Source organism: Nyctereutes procyonoides, unplaced genomic scaffold (assembly GCF_905146905.1).
Source record: "Nyctereutes procyonoides isolate TBG_1078 unplaced genomic scaffold, NYPRO_anot_genome, whole genome shotgun sequence".
Classification (NCBI taxonomy): domain Eukaryota; kingdom Metazoa; phylum Chordata; class Mammalia; order Carnivora; family Canidae; genus Nyctereutes; species Nyctereutes procyonoides.
Window position 1 is genome coordinate 3,841,875 of NW_026575129.1, and position 17,051 is coordinate 3,858,925.

The following is a 17,051-nucleotide window of genomic DNA, read 5'->3' on the forward strand; positions in this document are numbered from 1 at the left end:
ATCTTGCTTGACAATTAGATACATACCTAGATAAAGAATTGTAGAGTTCTACAGTAACCTACCATGAGAATTTTGGTTTGTTTCTTTTCATTTCTAGTATGACAATTATTAAGATAAAGGAAATGAGAAGCATTGAACAACTCTTTTGACAAAACATAACAGTCTTTAGGGAAAATAATTAAAACCTGTGTGACCATGAAACAAGTTTCTTTAGCACTATTGTGATGATATAATGTATCATCTGTGGATAAATATTGCAGTTTTAATATATATATAAATCAAAATATTTCCTATAAACATATTCCTTTAGTACTCATTCTTGGTATTCATACTTATCTATAGTATATTACAAGAAGAGATCATTACTTTTTATCAGAAAAACTTTTAGTAGTATTTTTTTAGCAGAAAAGATAGGTAAGTTTTCCATGATGTGCTAGCTAGTGTTTGCTTAGCTGGTGGTACAGATTTGCAATGGGTTTTCTGACTCTCTTCTTGCCTTTCAAAAGTTGTATCTCTGATTTGCATTTGAGAGTTGGCACAAGTTCTGTTACAAACTTTCAAAATTTGTGGTTCCACATCAAGAATTGTAAAAAAGGGATCCCTGGATGGCTCAGCGGTTTAGCACCTGCCTTCTTCAGCCCAGGGCATGATTCTGGAGTCCCGGGATCGAGTCCCATGTTGGGCTCCCTGCATGGAGCCTGCTTCTCCCTCTGCCTGTGTCTCTGCCTCTCTCTCTGTGTCTCTCAATAAATAAATAAGATCTTAAAAAAAATCGTAAAAAAAAAGTTTTAAAAACCTGTCCTGGATCCCTGGGTGGCTCTGAGGTTTGGTGCCTGCCTTTGGCCCAGGGCACGATCCTGGAGTCCCGGGGTCCTGGGATCGAGTCCCTCATCAGGCTCCCGGCATGGAGCCTGCTTCTCCCTCCTCCTGTGTCTCTGCCTCTCTCTCTATCATAAATAAATAAATAAATAAATAAACAAACAAATAAATAAATATTTAACAAAACAAAACCTGCCCTTTCCCCTTTTTGTGCATCCTGCCCAAAGTAAAAAAAAAAAAAAAATTTCTTTTTGTCTAAGCAGATCTGTAGGTGTGTAATGTCCATCTGAGCAAAAGGGCTAAAACTTTTGGTTGTTTGTTCAGATGTCAGTGTACTGAAGTAAGTGTAGCTGACGATGCATCTTTAACCCAAATGGTTTTGCATAATCTGAGAAATATGGATAAAAGTAAAATTCCCGTTGTACTTTACCATGGATGCAGAATACCTGCACTATCAACTTGGCGCTAATAGGAGAGAATGCCAATAATATAGATTATAAGATCCACCAGGCAATTTTAAAAAATGTGTTTTATCATAGTTCAGCATAATTCTTCAGAATCACATGATTTTTTTTCCTATGTGCATTTTGGGGTCTCTGGTAATTGAATACAACTTGAGAAGGGCTTACTCCGGTGACCTGGAAACGAGGTCCCCAGAAGAGCAAGCACACAGTGATGAAACCTGAAGCAATGAAGCCCCGCTGAGCTGAAATGGAAACATTCATTGTATTAGGACACGACTGAATTTTCATTTAACTTTGTTTTGTTGTTCCACTGGGCTGTCTTCAGATCTTAAATTGCGTTCCGGGGGTGTTACAGGAGAATTCACAGTCTGGGGTGCGCCACTAAAGTCTAGCTCGCAGCCCGGGTAGTGTTTCTGAGCGCTTTCTGAATACGGTTACCTGTGCCCACTCCCCCGGGAGAAACGAGGCACATTTACATGTCAGGGTCCCTTCGAATGACCGGAGTTCGAAAAACCTGCGGTTCCTACGCTTTTTTCCATTCCCCCCCCCCCCACCCCCGAGGCTCGAGGCCACCTGCACCGCAAGAAACACCTGCCCCGCGCTCACCGTCCCCGGAGCACCCGCTGCGCAGCGAGGCTGCGCGGAACGGAGGACGGGAGGGCGCGGCCCCTCCGGGGCGGGGGCGGGGCCGGCGCGGGGGCGGGGCCGGCGCGGGGGCGGGGCCGGCGCGCGCGGGCGGGGTGTGCGCGCCGCCGCCGCGCCGCCGCGTCACCAGCGTGCGGCACGTGCCCGTGTTTACGTCCCTCGTGGAGCAGCCGACGTCAGCAGCCAAATGGCAACATTGTGGCGCTCCTGAGGCTCGGAGTTTGGGAGACGCGTCTCTCAGTCAGGCCGGCTCGCGGCGGTCGGGCAGCGGAGGGGGGGCAGGAGGGGCGGGGAGCTCGGCCCGGGCGAGCGGCGGAGGCGCGCACATCGCCGGCCCCGGCCCCGCGGGGCCGCTCGTCGCCTTCCGAGAGCCGCAGACGCAGCGCCGCGGCCTCGCGCTGGGGGCGGCCGGGACCCGCGCGAGGCGCTGCGGCAGCGCCGGGCTTGTAAACAGATCCAGCCGCACGTGACCATGTGAACTACCTGCTCCGGGGACGCGTATTGTCTTCACCGTGCGCCGCTGCCACAAAGGAGCGCGGCGGCTTGGAGCGCGGAGCCCCGGGCGAGCGAGGCGAGGGAGCCGGCCGGCGCGCTAAGATGGCCGAAGGCGCCCGGCGGGGGTGAGCGGGGGGCGCGGTGCAGCCAGCCGGGGAGCCCGCGGGCGGGCAGGCCAGCGGCGCCTCCCCCGCGGCCACCATGTCGTTCGCGCTGGAGGAGACGCTCGAGTCGGACTGGGTGGCCGTGCGGCCGCATGTGTTCGACGAGCGCGAGAAGCACAAGTTCGTCTTCATTGTGGCCTGGAACGAGATCGAGGGCAAGTTTGCCATAACCTGCCACAACCGGACGGCCCAGAGGCAGAGGAGCGGCTCCCGGGAGCAGGCGGGGGCGCGAGGGGGCGCCGAGCCCGCAGCGCCAGCGCCCGACGGGGCCCGCGGGCCGGGCAGCCCAGCCGGCAGGGGCCGGCCCGAGGCCGCCGCCTCTGGGACTCCGGGCAGGAGCCCCGGGCCCCGGAGGAGCCCGGCCTGGGCGGACGGCGGCTCCCCGCGGAGCGCGCGCGGCCCTCGGGGCGACCCGTCGCTGCGCTGTGCGGCCGGCAGAGGGGCGGAGAGCCCCCTCAGGAGCCCGGGGCGCGCCCAGAGCGGGCCGGCCCGCAGGGGCCCCGAAGGCAGGGACGCGGCCGAGGCAGCCCCGCCGGCAGCCCCGCCGGCGCCCAGGGAGGCCCCGGTGTCCTCGGTGCGAGTCGTGAGCGCCTGCGGGGCTGTCTCCGAGGAGATAGAGGTGCTGGAAATGGTGAGGGAGGACGAGGTGGCCCCGGCGGCCCTGGCGCTCTCGGACGCAGAGCAGCCGCCCTCCGGCGCCGAGCTGGAGCCCCCGGCCGAGGAGTGCAGCTGGGCCGGGCTCTTCTCCTTCCAGGACCTGCGCGCTGTGCACCAGCAGCTGTGCTCGGTGAACTCGCAGCTGGAGCAGTGCCTGCCCGTGTTCCCCGAGGAGCCCTCTGGCATGTGGACCGTGCTGTTCGGGGGCGCCCCAGAGATGACCGAGCAGGAGATCGACACTCTGTGTTACCAGCTCCAGGTCTACCTGGGCCACGGCCTGGACACCTGCGGCTGGAAGATCCTGTCCCAGGTGCTTTTCACCGAGACCGACGATCCCGAGGAGTATTACGAAAGCCTGAGCGAGCTGCGGCAGAAGGGCTACGAAGAAGTGCTTCAGCGGGCCCGGAAGCGCATCCAGGAGGTAAGAACCCAGGCTGGGCTGCACCTCCCTGCTCCTGGTTACTCGCTGCTGGAGGCTGGCGCCTCGGCCCGGGCTCGGAGCGTTTGGGAAACTTGTTCTACCGGGCAAGAGGAAGACGGCGGGTTCCCTACCGATCTACCCCTTACTTTGAGTGGTGGGAAAACCGTGACATTCCCTAAAGGAACTTGCATCAGTCTTTGGAATTCCTCTTCCCATATAGAAGATAGGTTCTGTAGCACAAGGGACGTGTTTACTACTCAGTGCTGGAAGTAGATTAAAGCCACTCAGAAAAAAAAAGGCGTCCCAGAGACATTCAGCGTTCCTTTCTCTTTTTGCCTCTTTTCCAGCAATGATTGCCCATATAGTAATCCTACTTTTTTGATGTCCTCTTCATTTATTCAGAATAGTTTGTACTAGAGAATGAAGTCGGTCTTTTTTTTTTTTTTTTCTTCTAATTTCCATTTGTAGTTTGTCAACTTCGGCAAATTTTAAATTCGTTTTCCTTCAAATGAGCAGCTTGTCGAAATGAAGAAGCAACAACTCTCAGTGGGATGCTGAAATTTTTAAAGGTTTATGTATAGTCTCAAGTCTTTAGAGCTGGCTGCTTTAGGGATGAAAAAGGTCCTGTTTTAGGGATGAAAAAGGTCTTGGGCAGGAATGCTTTTACTTTTGTACCTGTAAAAGTAATATAAAGCTTATTCAAAGTATCTTACACTTAAAATTACAGGAAATAATGGAGAAGGTCTGCATGGGTATGCATGAGGACGGCTATAATTTGTAGGATATGCATAATTGGAGGTCAGTCCTAACAGCTTCTGATGAAGGAACTGTACTAAAAAAAGTATTTTAAAATACATTTTAGTTTTTGGGTCACCCGGCTGGCTCAGTCGATAGAGCATGCAACTCTTTACCTTGGGGTTGTGAATTTGAGCCCCACATTGGGTGTAGAGATTACTTAAAAATAAAAAAATCTTGAAAAATATATACTTTAGTTTTCCCTAATGGGCACTACAGATACTTCCTGAAAGCTTTTTTTTTTTTTTTTTTTAAATTTTTTTTGTTTTATTTATTTATGATAGGCACACAGTGAGAGAGAGAGAGGCAGAGACACAGGCAGAGGGAGAAGCAGGCTCCATACACCGGGAGCCCGACGTGGGACTCGATCCCGGGTCTCCAGGATCGCGCCCTGGGCCAAAGGCAGGCGCCAAACCGCTGCACCACCCAGGGATCCCTGAAAGCTTTTTTTAGTACTAGTACCAGTTGAGGTTAGAGGTGGGGTGGGGAAATGCCCGTTTTTATGGTGTTTATATTCCTGACATTGTGTTGTCATCTGTTAGCCTTGCCTGTGTTTATTGAATACTTGAATCCTGCTATAAAGGCTTGGAAGTTAGTACCTTCCTGGTTTCTACATGGAATAGTACATATTTTTCATTGCTAAATTTGGGGACTTAGGAAAAAAATATTTTCTCCCTTACCTACAGTGCTCTCTGACAATTTCCTGGTTTTCACTCCTTCCAGTTTACTTTGTGCTAAGTATCACCCATCAAGTAACACCCACCAAGTAATGTGATCAGAGAGTTCTAGGGATCGGTTTTTATTTCCTTCTTTATCATCTACTTCTGGAGACTGTGTTCTACTTTAATTCATTTTGAAAGGAAATGACAAATTTTAAATGGTCATGTACATTCTTATTCTCTTTTGAGTTTTGTTAATACTGACCTGTGTTTCTTTCCTTTTTTTTTTTTTTTTTTTAATTTTTAAATGATTTTATTTGTTCATGAGAGGCAGAGACACAGGCAGAGGGAGAAGCAAGTTCCTGAGCCGGAGGCAGACGCTCAACCACTGAACCACCCAGGCGTTCCGACCTGTATTTCTTTTTTAACTGCGTGGACAAAACTAGTACTTCTTTCTCTTATACTTGTTTGTTAAGCTTTATATTTCTTTTATTTTTTTTTAAGATTTTACTTGCTTGAGAGAGCGGGTGCACACAAGCTGGGGTTTGGGAGGAGGCGGTGGGAGAGGGAGAGAAGCAGATTCCCTGCAGAGCAGAACGCCTGGGGTGGGCGGGGCTTCATCCCCCTGGGATGGAGCCTTTAGAGGAAGGCAGATGCTTAACCAACTTACTGAGCCACCCAGGCACGTCTAAACTTTATATCTTATATAAATGATGTAGACTTGTTTAGTTTTAATTTCATTGACATTCAGAAAAAGTAATTTTTACCTGTTCAAATAGGGTAAAAAATGAAAGTTGCCAAAGAATAGTTAATTACAGTTTCTGGAACTCTTTCATGGGTGTGGAGGGTTACATTTTTTTAAAAAGACGATCTTTTCCTAATTAAGGTTATATTGACCATGATACTGCATTCTCTTTAACACAAAGAAATTTAAAAATTTAAGGAGTATTTTGTGTTTTGAAAGATCACTCAAGTGAAGTTTATTATAAATTCATTGGAAATTTTATATATATAAATTGTTGGTGCTTCATTTTGTTGATTCGAATGGTTTTTGAAAAATACCAAGACAACAAATAGATTAAGTTTATATTGAAAGAAGTGAAGCTCTGGGGAGAAAGGGTGGTATGATTAATTAGTAATGTCTGCTGTGGGCAGGATAATTGGAGTGTAAGAGCATGCCAGCATGTTTTTTTGTTGTTCCTTAGCTGCTTAAATTTTTTACTATTGTAATAGTTTGCAGTAGCTTTTTTTAGGTAAGATATTTAAGAAATTGTGTCATTTTTGCGCTATTTATTATATTTAGTAATCATATGTAATTTACTGTTTTGTTTTTTTTTAAATATTTTTTTAAATTTTTTATTTATTTATGATAGTCACAGAGAGAGAGAGAGAGAGAGAGGCAGAGACACAGGCAGAGGGAGAAGCAGGCTCCATACACCGGGAGCCCGACGTGGGACTCGATCCTGGGTCTCCAGGATCGCGCCCTGGGCCAAAGGCAGGCGCCAAACCGCTGTGCCACCCAGGGATCCCCCAATTTACTGTTTTTTTTCCCAATTCTGCAGTTGACTTAATTTGTGGAAGTGGCTATAGGTGTTCAAGCCAGGTGTATCTGATAAATCAAACATTCTTAGGTATGTTATAGGTATTTTTTAGGTATATGTTACTTAGAAAATTTAGTCTTTTGATTGTTTTTCCTTTAATTTCTCTCGTTCTATTTTTGCCCCTCCCCCCATATTCTTTTTCCTATCTAAAGAGTTCAGCTTAAAGACCACACCTGTTTTTGTTCAAAATGGTCAGTCAGTTGTGGAAAGGAGGTTATTTATTTATTTTTAAAGGTTTTATTTATTCATGAGAGACACACAGAAGCAGAGGGAGAAGCAGGCTCCATGCAGGGAGCCCAACGTGGGACTTGATCCCCGGTCTCCAGGATCACACCGTGGCCCAAAGGCAGCGCTAAACCGCTGAGCCACTCAGGTTGCCCTTGTTTTTTTTTGTTTTTTTTTTTTTAAAGTAGAACAGACTGTACAACTAGATTGTAAACTTCTCAAGGTCACTGGCCTTGACAGTAGCTTGGAATTCTCTTTGCCATCCCTAGTTCAGGGCCATACATCTTGTCAGCACTCTTTAGGATTTGTGGACCAAGGCCAGAAGTGTTTTTATTTTTGTTGTTGCCATTTATTTATTTATTTATTCATTCATTCATTCATTCATTCATTCATTCATTTATGATAGTCACACAGAGAAAGAGAGAGAGGCAGAGACACAGGCAGAGAGAGAAGCAGGCTCCATGCACCGGGAGCCCGACGTGGGACTCGATCCCGGGTCTTCAGGATCGCGCCCTGGGCCAAAGGCAGGCGCCAAACCGTTGCGCCACCCAAGGATCCCCTTTTTGTTGCCTTTTAGCGTTACAAGTATTTAGTTTTTAAAATACTTTATCAGAGAGAGAGCACGAGCGCTTAAGCACGGGTAGCATGCTGGAGTGGGGGTGTGCACGCTCTGAGGGTGAGAGGGAGAAGTGGACTGACTCCCAGTAGAGTCTGGAGCCTGACTTGAAGCTAGATCTCAGGACTCTGACATCATGAATTTAGCTAAAGTCAGACACTTATTGACCGAACCATCCATGCACCTTCCCCCGCCCCCCAGCGTTAGAAGAATTTAACCAGAAGAGTCTTTTTGATTTAAAGTTGTGGGTACATAAAATTTTATAAACTGATGAATGTAAATTCTGCATAAGGGACCATGGCATTTAGAAACTGAGAGTTAAATCTTTTAAAACTGTAAATAACTTTCTAAATAAGGGGTCTTTTTTTTTTTTAAGATTTTATTTATTTATTTCTTCATGAGAGACAGAGAAAGGCAGAGACACAGGCAGAGGGAGAAGCGGGCTCCATGTGGGGAGCCCGATGTGGGACTCGATCCCGGGACTCCAGGATCACACCCTGAGCCGAAGGCAGGCACTCAACCACTGAGCTACGCAGGTGTTCCTAAATAAGGGGTCTTTATTTGGGTTTGGGAATTCCTTATAAATTGAGGGGAGCTATAGTTGGATTTTAATGGGGTGCCGTAAACTAAAATGCTAATTTTATATGCGTTTTTGGAGAGAGCCTTTTATCAAATTCTTTAAGATGTTCTTCAAAAAGAACTTTAAAACCATAATTGTGTATCATTTGCTTTGTAAACTTTGGGCATACCTCTATTGGAGCTTAAGTTTTAGAATACACTTATGATTTAATATGGGGTTATAAGAAGTACTTCTATATCTTTGTTTTGTGAAATATTGAATAAAAGACTTAGTTTTCTGCTAAACATTTTTGTTAATGATTCACAAATTTTGTCAACTGACTGGAAATGAGTTTGAGGAGCTGTAATTCATATAATAATGAGAAATTTTTATTTTAAAACATTTAAAATATTTTAAATATTATTATAAATATTATGTTTATTAAATATTTTTAATGATTTATTTATTTTGAGAGAGAGGAGGGAGGGGCAAGGGGAGAGAATCAAGCCAACTCTGCTGAGGGAGGATCCTGACAGGGGGTTGGATCCCACAACCCAGTAGATTGTGACATGAGCCAAAATGCAAGTCAGGTGCTTAACCTCCTGAGCCACCCAGGTGCCCCACTGATAAATTTTTAGATAACATAGGAATTGTAAGGTTGTGTGCTACTTTGGGCCTTAATCTTAGAATTTATTACATGGTAGGTTTGTTTTGGATTTTCACAAGGATTTGCTCTAAGGAGTGCTATTTATTTACCAAGTACTCAATCCATCCCTGAATGAATCAAGTGCCACCAAGGCCTCTTCGAATATTTTCAGTAGTCTTAGTTGTTGATCAGAACTGAGGATTATATTATATAATGTATGTGCATGAGTGACCCATACCATGGCTTACTTACTTTGATGACCTGGATTTTGTAAATAATGGTTTCTGTATAAGGACAACTATCGTTGAAATGGTTATGGTCCTTTAGATAGTAAACCTTAACTATGGTGGTAGTCTTAAGATCTAAAACAGTGTTCTTGGAATTTATTTATACAACTGTTAAGCTAACTTCTTCCCAGTTGGTTTTAACTTATGTCTAGTAAAAAAACAAACAAACACTGAGAGCAGCTTGTATGTTTGTAAGTAGCCATGTAAGGCATGCTGTAACACAGCCTACCTAGTGTTTGGAGTTAGAAAGACCTGGTTTCCAGATAGAACTCACCACTTCAGCGGCCTGCTTAACCTTTTGAAACAGGGAAAAGGGGGGAAGAAACTTAAGATAGAGATTTAAGTAGGACATTATGAAAAAGTGTTTAACAAAGTGGCGAGTATAAAAGGCGGCTTCCAGAAAGGGTTCTTTTCTTTCCTGTAATGAGGATTCTCCAGAGTTTTCACCTCAACGTGTTTTTTTTTTTTTTTTTTTTGGGAATGGAACTAATACTTATTGGCACTACTTAGGTATTGGTGTTTCATGTTTACTAAATCTTTTCATTCGCCCACTCTCTTTTCAGATAAATGGTGTTTTGGGTGTTTTTTTTTGAGATTTTATTATTTGACAAAGCACAAGCAGGGGGAGCGGCAGGCAGAGGGAAAAGGAGAAGCAGGCTTCTTGCAGAGTAGGGAGCCTGATATGGGGCTCCATCTCAGGACCCTGGAATCGTGACCTGAGCCGGAGGCAGCCACTTGACTAACTGGCTGAGCCACTCAGATACCCCCAGATAAATTTTATACCTATATTACTGAAACAAAAGTTGAAACCTAAAGATGTTGGATTTGGCCAACCTTAAACAGCTAAGACACAATCAAACAGATTCAAATGTAGATTTGTCTGAATCCAAACATGTGCCTTTTCTGCCCTGCCTTGTTTCTGTGAAGACATTAGAAGGGATGTCAGTCTCCTGAGAATGAGTCAGTTCAATAATGGCTTTTAAGATAACCTGTTTGTTTAATTTCCAATTAGTTATGATAGGCATGGTCTGGGACAGAATCTCATGTTGTGTTACAGAAGAGATTGCCAAGGTATGCAAGCATGAGTTTGTTAGACGAGAGTGCCCATTTGCCATTTTCCTTGTATTGTTAAAATGACTTGGCTGTGGGATCCCTGGGTGGCGCAGTGGTTTGGCCCAGGGCGTTATCCTGGAGACCCGGGATCGAATCCCACGTCGGGCTCCTGGTGCATGGAGCCTGCTTCTCCCTCTACCTCTCTCTTTCTGTGTGTGACTATCGTAGATTAAAAAAAAAAAAAAAAAGACTCGGCTGTAAATGACTGCTGACTTCTGAGGTTATTTAACATAAGGGGCAGGAAGCTCTAGAAAGAATGCTTACCTTCTCTCCTCCCAATTATGATTTTCATAATTTTTCTGGAAAATTAAAATTATAAAACTCTGGAGCAACACTGACATCCCAAATATATAAGAGAAATCAGTCTTTTGTGAGCCCAAGGGTGGTTGTCTTTGATTGGATGATGTGCCGTGACCCATGATTTGGTATAAATAGTAGAAGCAGACTCAGTAAGGCTGTAATGTAGTTGCAGTTGAGAGAGGTGATATGCCTGTATATTCCCATAAAAATAGTGTAAACACAGTTGAGGAATAATGAAGCTGAGTGAATTTTGTGGCATCCTTGAAAGTTAGGACCAAAGACTTGAAAGGTAGAGGCTGGCTGTGAAAACAGTGACTTAGGTACTGATCATCTTCTTCATTCCTGTGCCCAAATAAACTTGGCCGTTTTTCACATCACTGAAGAAAGAGAAGTATAGAAAAGATAAATCTTTTAAGGTTAGCGCATCTATAATGTAGAAATGTGGAGGCTGGTGGCAGGATAGCAGCAGCCTTCACGATAGCTGATTTATGTGTGGTGCTTTGTCTGCTTGCTGTTTAAGTCCACCAGATAGTTCACAGACTTGAAATCAGGCATGTTTCCTTTTTGCTAAAACAAGGCCAACTTGGACAAACAGTTGACCAATGGGAGTTCAAGGGTGTGTGTTGGGGGGGCGGATAGAAGGGACAATGTGAGTGGGAGGTGAGGTTTGGTTTGTCAAACATAACAATTGTTTGAATTAGCAATCTTCACCCTCCAAATCTTCACATGAACTTTATAATCAGTCTCTCACTGTTCTCCATTGCTTTATTTGACCTCATTGACTATGGAATACTGCTGGAAGTGGGAAGTGAAAGCAAAAGGTGGCCTTCCACTAATTTAACTGATGGTTAAATGCCTGTATGCTTACTTTTTTGTAATGGAAAGTTTCCTGTGGCTCTTTTCACTCTTTAATAGGCCCTGCTCCCTCTGAATCTGTCCAGTTCCCTCACTTGTTGATGGGAGAAAATTAAAGTTGCAATGCTAAGAGAATGCAATGAAGACTAATAGTTCTTGGAGCTATTTTTTTTTTTTTTTTGATAGAAGTGTTGAAGCTTGGCCTTGCAAGCCTCTTGTATTGGACTGTAAGTAGCCTTAACACAGAGTAAGTTACTAAAGCTCCACAGAAGCACAGAACGATTCATTCAGCAAAAGCAAGAAAATTTTGTGATGTTTCGTAAATGTAGAAAATTGCCTTTTTATGCTGGTCCTGGAATTTCATTTTTATTTTTTTAAAGACTATATTTTAGAAAAAGAGAGTGTGTGGGTCGGGGAGAGTAACAGAATCCCAAGCAGACTTCCTGCTGAGCATGGTGCAGGCGGCGGGGCTCCATCCCATAACCCTAAGACCAGTACATAAGTTGAAATGAAGAGTGGATGCCCAGCTGAATTTTAAATTTTATGTAGTTATAATTGCATATGATAAACTGTTCATACTGTGGTAAAGGTTTTATAGTATAGGCTGTGAAATAAAAATAGGCTGATAGGCTGGAGGATGGTTTTAAGGATAAATGTATGAAGTTCATTTAATGATGTGAGGTTTTATTTTTAACTTTGAGGGTGATGGCTAAGGGCTTAGTTTATTCAATAAATATAGTGCATTCAGGTAGCATAAGTATAGGGAAACTACAGTGATAAACAAAACTGGTCATTTTCTTCAGGAGTAGTTTTAAATACAATTGGTTACCAAAGCAGCCTGCAGCTAGGAATTAGTTGAGGTAAGGGTTTTGTTTTGTTTCGTTTTGTTTTGTTTTTGAGGCACTGTATTTTTTTAAGAAGCTCTAACTACACTATTGTTGGTTAGTGCTTAGGGAAAGAAAATTTACTGAATGTGGCTCAGAAAAATCTGTATCTTTGTCCAAATTCTGATACTAGTGGCTTGACCTTAGCGCTGTCATTAACTGTCCTTGGTCTCAGTGTCCGAGGTAAGACCAAAGTTAGAGGTTAAGGATCCCCAGGGTAGGGACGCTTGGGTGGCTCAGGGCATGATCCTGGGTCCAGATCAAGTCCCACATCAGGCTCCTCACAGGGAGCCTTCTTCTCCACCCTGCTATGTCTCTACCTCTCTGCGTCTCTCATGAATAAATAAGACCTTTAAACAAACAAAAAAGGATCCCTAGGGTAGGTCACAGGTACAATATGGCAAGTGTTGGGACCTGAGCCATTTGTTTAATGTGCTTGTATCTAGATTTAGGTCCCTGCTGTAAACTGACTGTTCAGATTGCAGCACTTCTAATTTTGCTAGAGTTTTCTAGGCTTTGAAAAAGTCCTAGTTAATTTTTTGGTTGCAGAGGGCATTAGAAGAGGACAGAAGTGTTTCTTCTTGTTGTTAAATTTGTTCTTTTGGCTTTGCTTTGTTCATTACCAGTTCTGGAAGGTGTTGTTTCCCTCCCCCCATCCTTTGGTATATTTCACTATGGTTTCTAGTATTAAAAATGCTTTTCCAGGGATCCCTGGGTGGCGCAGCGGTTTAGCGCCTGCCTTTGGCCCAGGGCGCGATCCTGGAGACCCGGGATCGAATCCCACGTCGGGCTCCCGGTGCATGGAGCCTGCTTCTGTCTCTGCCTGTGTCTCTGCCTCTCTCTCTCCCTCTCTGTGTGTGACTATCATAAATAAATAAAAATTAAAAAAAAATGCTTTTCCATCAGTTTTTGATAACCTGAAGTTACATGTACAAAGCAAATGGTTAGTTACTAAAATTATTTGTTTAAGCTTTTCTTCCTCTTCACCTTCTTACCGAGGTGTGTCTTCTCTTTACTGACACCAATGGGTCCATGACTAGAGGGACCTGTGTGTAGTTAAGTATGTGAGGTTTTGATTTTCAGTCATCAGAGTAACCTTTATTGAATGCTTCCTGTGGCTCAAGCACTGTGCTGAAGTCTTCAAATAATTTCAATTAGTGTGTAGATAGGAGTTAAGAGGTAGTGTTTGAGTGTTGAGTCTTGACTCCACCTGATAGCTTTGTGAATATGGGCCTACCTAATTCTCTTACTTCCTTAGCAGCTGCTTCTGTAAAGTGAGAGACTACTGCTGCCTTTAGAAATAGGTTTTATGTCACTACTTAGAACAGTGCTGTGTACCCAGGAAATACTTGGTAAATGTGAACTTTTAATGTTAATCTCCTTATCAAACTAAGGGGTAGGGATTTTACAGTAGAGGAAACAGGTTCAAAGAGATCAGGTAAGTTTGTGTAAGATAACATCTGGCATGTAAGTGGATTCAAATCCAAGCCTGACTGAATCTATCCTGCTCTTAACCATTGGGACCATCTTTGCTCTAGAAAGGGAGAGAAGCTAACTAATAAATATTGGCAAATTGAAATGATTGGTCAGTGTCTCACCACTGGACAAAATCATTAAGCTGGTTAAGCTGATTCTTTTTTTCTTGGAAAACCCTGATTATGTACATATACTATATGGATATATACTGTAATTAACAACAGTGTTGTAATTAGAGAACATGGTAATCCCAAAGGAGGCAAGATTAATAAATCTGTGCCTGCATATATGACACATGAAGCTCTGATGTGAGACATAATACATGTCTTTCTATTTTTTTAATACACGATTAATACATCATTTTAATACATGATTTAATACAATGATTCTTAAAAGAATCATTTATAGGGGCTTCTGGGAGACTCAGTTGGTTGAGCTTGCTATTCTTGATTTTGGCTCCAGTGATCTCACGACCCTGAGATCCAACCCCATGTTGGCTCTGTGCTGGGTGTGGAGCCTGCTTAAGATTCTTTCTCTCTGGGGCACCTGGGTAGCTCATTTGGTTGCCTGCCTTCGGTTCAAGTTATGATCTGAGTTGTGGGATTGAGCCCCTCATCGGGCTCTCTGCTTAGTGGGGAGTCTGCTTCTCCCTCTCCCTCTGCCCCTTACCTTGCTTGTGCTCTCTCTGCTGTCTCTCAAATAAGTAAATAAATCTTTAAAAAGTCTCTCTTAAAAAAATCATTTATAAAAATATTTTTCTATAATCACAGGAAGAATAAATGTTATATTGATATTTAAATATTCTATTGTAAATTCTGTATGAGTTCGCCACGAGTGAGTTGGTTTCGAAAGTGAGATTATTTTCCTCAAAAGTTTTCACATGTGTATTTTACTTCAAAGGATTTGTTTTCTCCTCACAACTTTTTTTTTTTCCCTCAAAACATTTTTTAATGCTTTTTCCTCTCTGTGTCAGAGCTAGAGAACTTGGTATGGTCTTAGCTGAGACCTGAAATCTACCTCCTTCATCCTCTATTTACATTTAAATAATTTGCCCATAATAGTGAATATTATATTCCTTTTCCTTTTAAAAATACTGAATAATTCCCTTGGGATGCCTGGGTGGCTCAGTGGTTGAGCATCTGTCTCCAGCTCAGGGTGTGATCCTGGAGTCCCGGGATCAAGTCCCACATCGGTCTCCCTGCATGGAGCCTGCTTCTCCCTCTGCCGGTGTCTCTGCCTCTCTCTGTCTCTCTCATGAATAAATAAATAAAATCTTTAAAAATAAATAATTCATTAGCTAAATTTTTCTGGCTAGACAGGGGAGGAGGGCAGTTAAGTGTGTTAACTTCTTTTTTAGTTGGAAATTCTGCCTTTCTGTTACGTGATGTGAATTTTAGTATTGGGGTTGCTAAATGAAAATGAAAAGGTTATGACAAGTTGGGTTAAAGAAATGAAAAATTAAGAAAAGAAGGGGGGTGAGAGGTCCCTGGCTGGCTCCGTCAGTAGAGTATGCAGCTCTTGATCTTGGGGTTGTAAGTTTGAGCCTCATGATGGGTGTAGGGATTACTTAACAACAAAATTTAAAAGAAAAGGAGTGAGAATTAACTTGAGCAGTATTTAAAATAGAAGAATTAGAATAGATAGCCTTATTAACCTTATTTTAGTAAAAAGAAACCTGTGTAGATGCTTGCTTTTATAAGTCATTTGTTATAAGGTCTCTGGCTTGCTTTTATAAATCATTTGTTATAAGTTCTCTGGCTCCTCGGAGGGACTTGGAATTGGGTCTTGAGCAGGTTTTATTCTATACATTGCATCTTATGAGACCTAAAATTTCAAATAAGACTATTTTATGTATCTTGGTAGAGATTATGTAAATGAATTAGAAATTAGACTTTCTTGCCTTAAGTATTCTGCATGTTTGTGGATTTGCTAAATGAAAACTGGAAGAAATTCCAAAATTGAATTACAATTTCATTCTCTTTTCATCTTGTCCAGCTGCACAACTCCCCTCTTAACCTTTTTCAGTTTCCCCTTGTGAAATATTTTTATCGCACTTTGTCTTTTAAAACTCAACAGATTGGCATCTTTCCTGTAAAGGAAAAATAGTAGACTGTGAGTAGGGGTATAAAGGGCAGTGGTTAAGAGTTTGAATTTGGCTGCTGAGGATTCATACCTTCTCTTTTTCACCTTCTACCTAACTTTATAGGCAAGTTATTGGCATAATACTTAAACCTATATCATACAGTTGTTAGGAAAAAGTAACAGAGAATGTGTGTAGGGTTGTATACCAGAGTATCTGGTATTCAAAACCTTCAATAAATACCAGCTAATATCATACTCGCTTTTTCCTGAAGCAAACTGATAACTGCTGGATTCCTCCCAGACTCAAACTTGTTTCTCTTGCAAACCAGGATGCTTTTAAGTAAGCGATGCCATACAGGTAAAATAATTCTAAACCAAAACAGTAAGAAAGTGATTTTGTTTTAAGCCTCTTAAAAAAAAAATTATTTATTCATGAGAGAACACAGGCAGAGGGAGAAGGACGCTCCATGCAGGGAGCCCGATGTGGGACTCGATCCTGGGACTCTAGGATCACGCCCAGAGCTGAAGGTAGACCCTCAACTGCTGAGCCACCCCACACGTCCCTGTTTTAAGCCCCTCTTAATGTGTCTTCAGTAGAAACTCCTAGTCTGTGGTTCCATGTCCCTTGTTGCTGCTTCATGTGAATGTCCTTATTTTGGCCAACTTTGCAGAAAAGGATGGTCCTTTTTAGAGTCTGCTCTTGCTGTAGCTCATTTTTTTCGGTACTTTGTTCACTTTTGTTTGTAAGCATCCCAGACAACTCTGATCAGGTTTGTGGATATTCCAACTGTAATAATGATTTAAGAAAATAGTAAGGATTAACCTTTGGAAGTCCTTAATAGGCCTTTAAGGCTCCACATCTGTCCCTATACAGCATATTGTTTTCATGTCAGGTGCTCAGCCTACCATAGAAAAAAATAAAAAACCACAAAACAGCCCCTTTCCTTGAGCTTCACTACAAATTCTGTTCATTCTGATTGAACTGTCTTTGTTTTTTAAGTGCAGGCATCTCTGACTAGTATTTTAATACTTGTTCTTGTAAAATGTTATATTTCATGCACTTGTACAAATTTACCTCTATTTTAGGTAGTCATTTTATAGTGGGTTGTGTGGTTAGAAGTCCAACCACCACTTAAAATACTGTCTTTGTGGGGGAAAAATAAATGTGCCTTCAAGGTACAATGGGTTTAGTAATTGAGAACTACCTGTAGTTGACTCTTATCTTCACCTTTACTTATTTATTTACTATGTATGTCAAAGGATCCAAGAATTATTTTTTATAAGGATC

General features: G+C 43.1%; 1 protein-coding gene across 1 annotated transcript in view; it reads left to right on the top strand.

Annotated features, from left to right (window-relative positions):
• The first annotated feature begins 2,519 nt into the window (after positions 1-2,519).
• The window catches only part of JMY (junction mediating and regulatory protein, p53 cofactor), a 102,338-nt gene continuing 87,806 nt past the window's right edge, over positions 2,520-17,051 (top strand). The window contains exon 1 of the mRNA XM_055342211.1: positions 2,520-3,665. Within this exon, the coding sequence (XP_055198186.1) occupies positions 2,625-3,665 (1,041 nt within the window). The 5' untranslated portion in view covers positions 2,520-2,624. The remainder of the gene's footprint in view (positions 3,666-17,051) is intronic.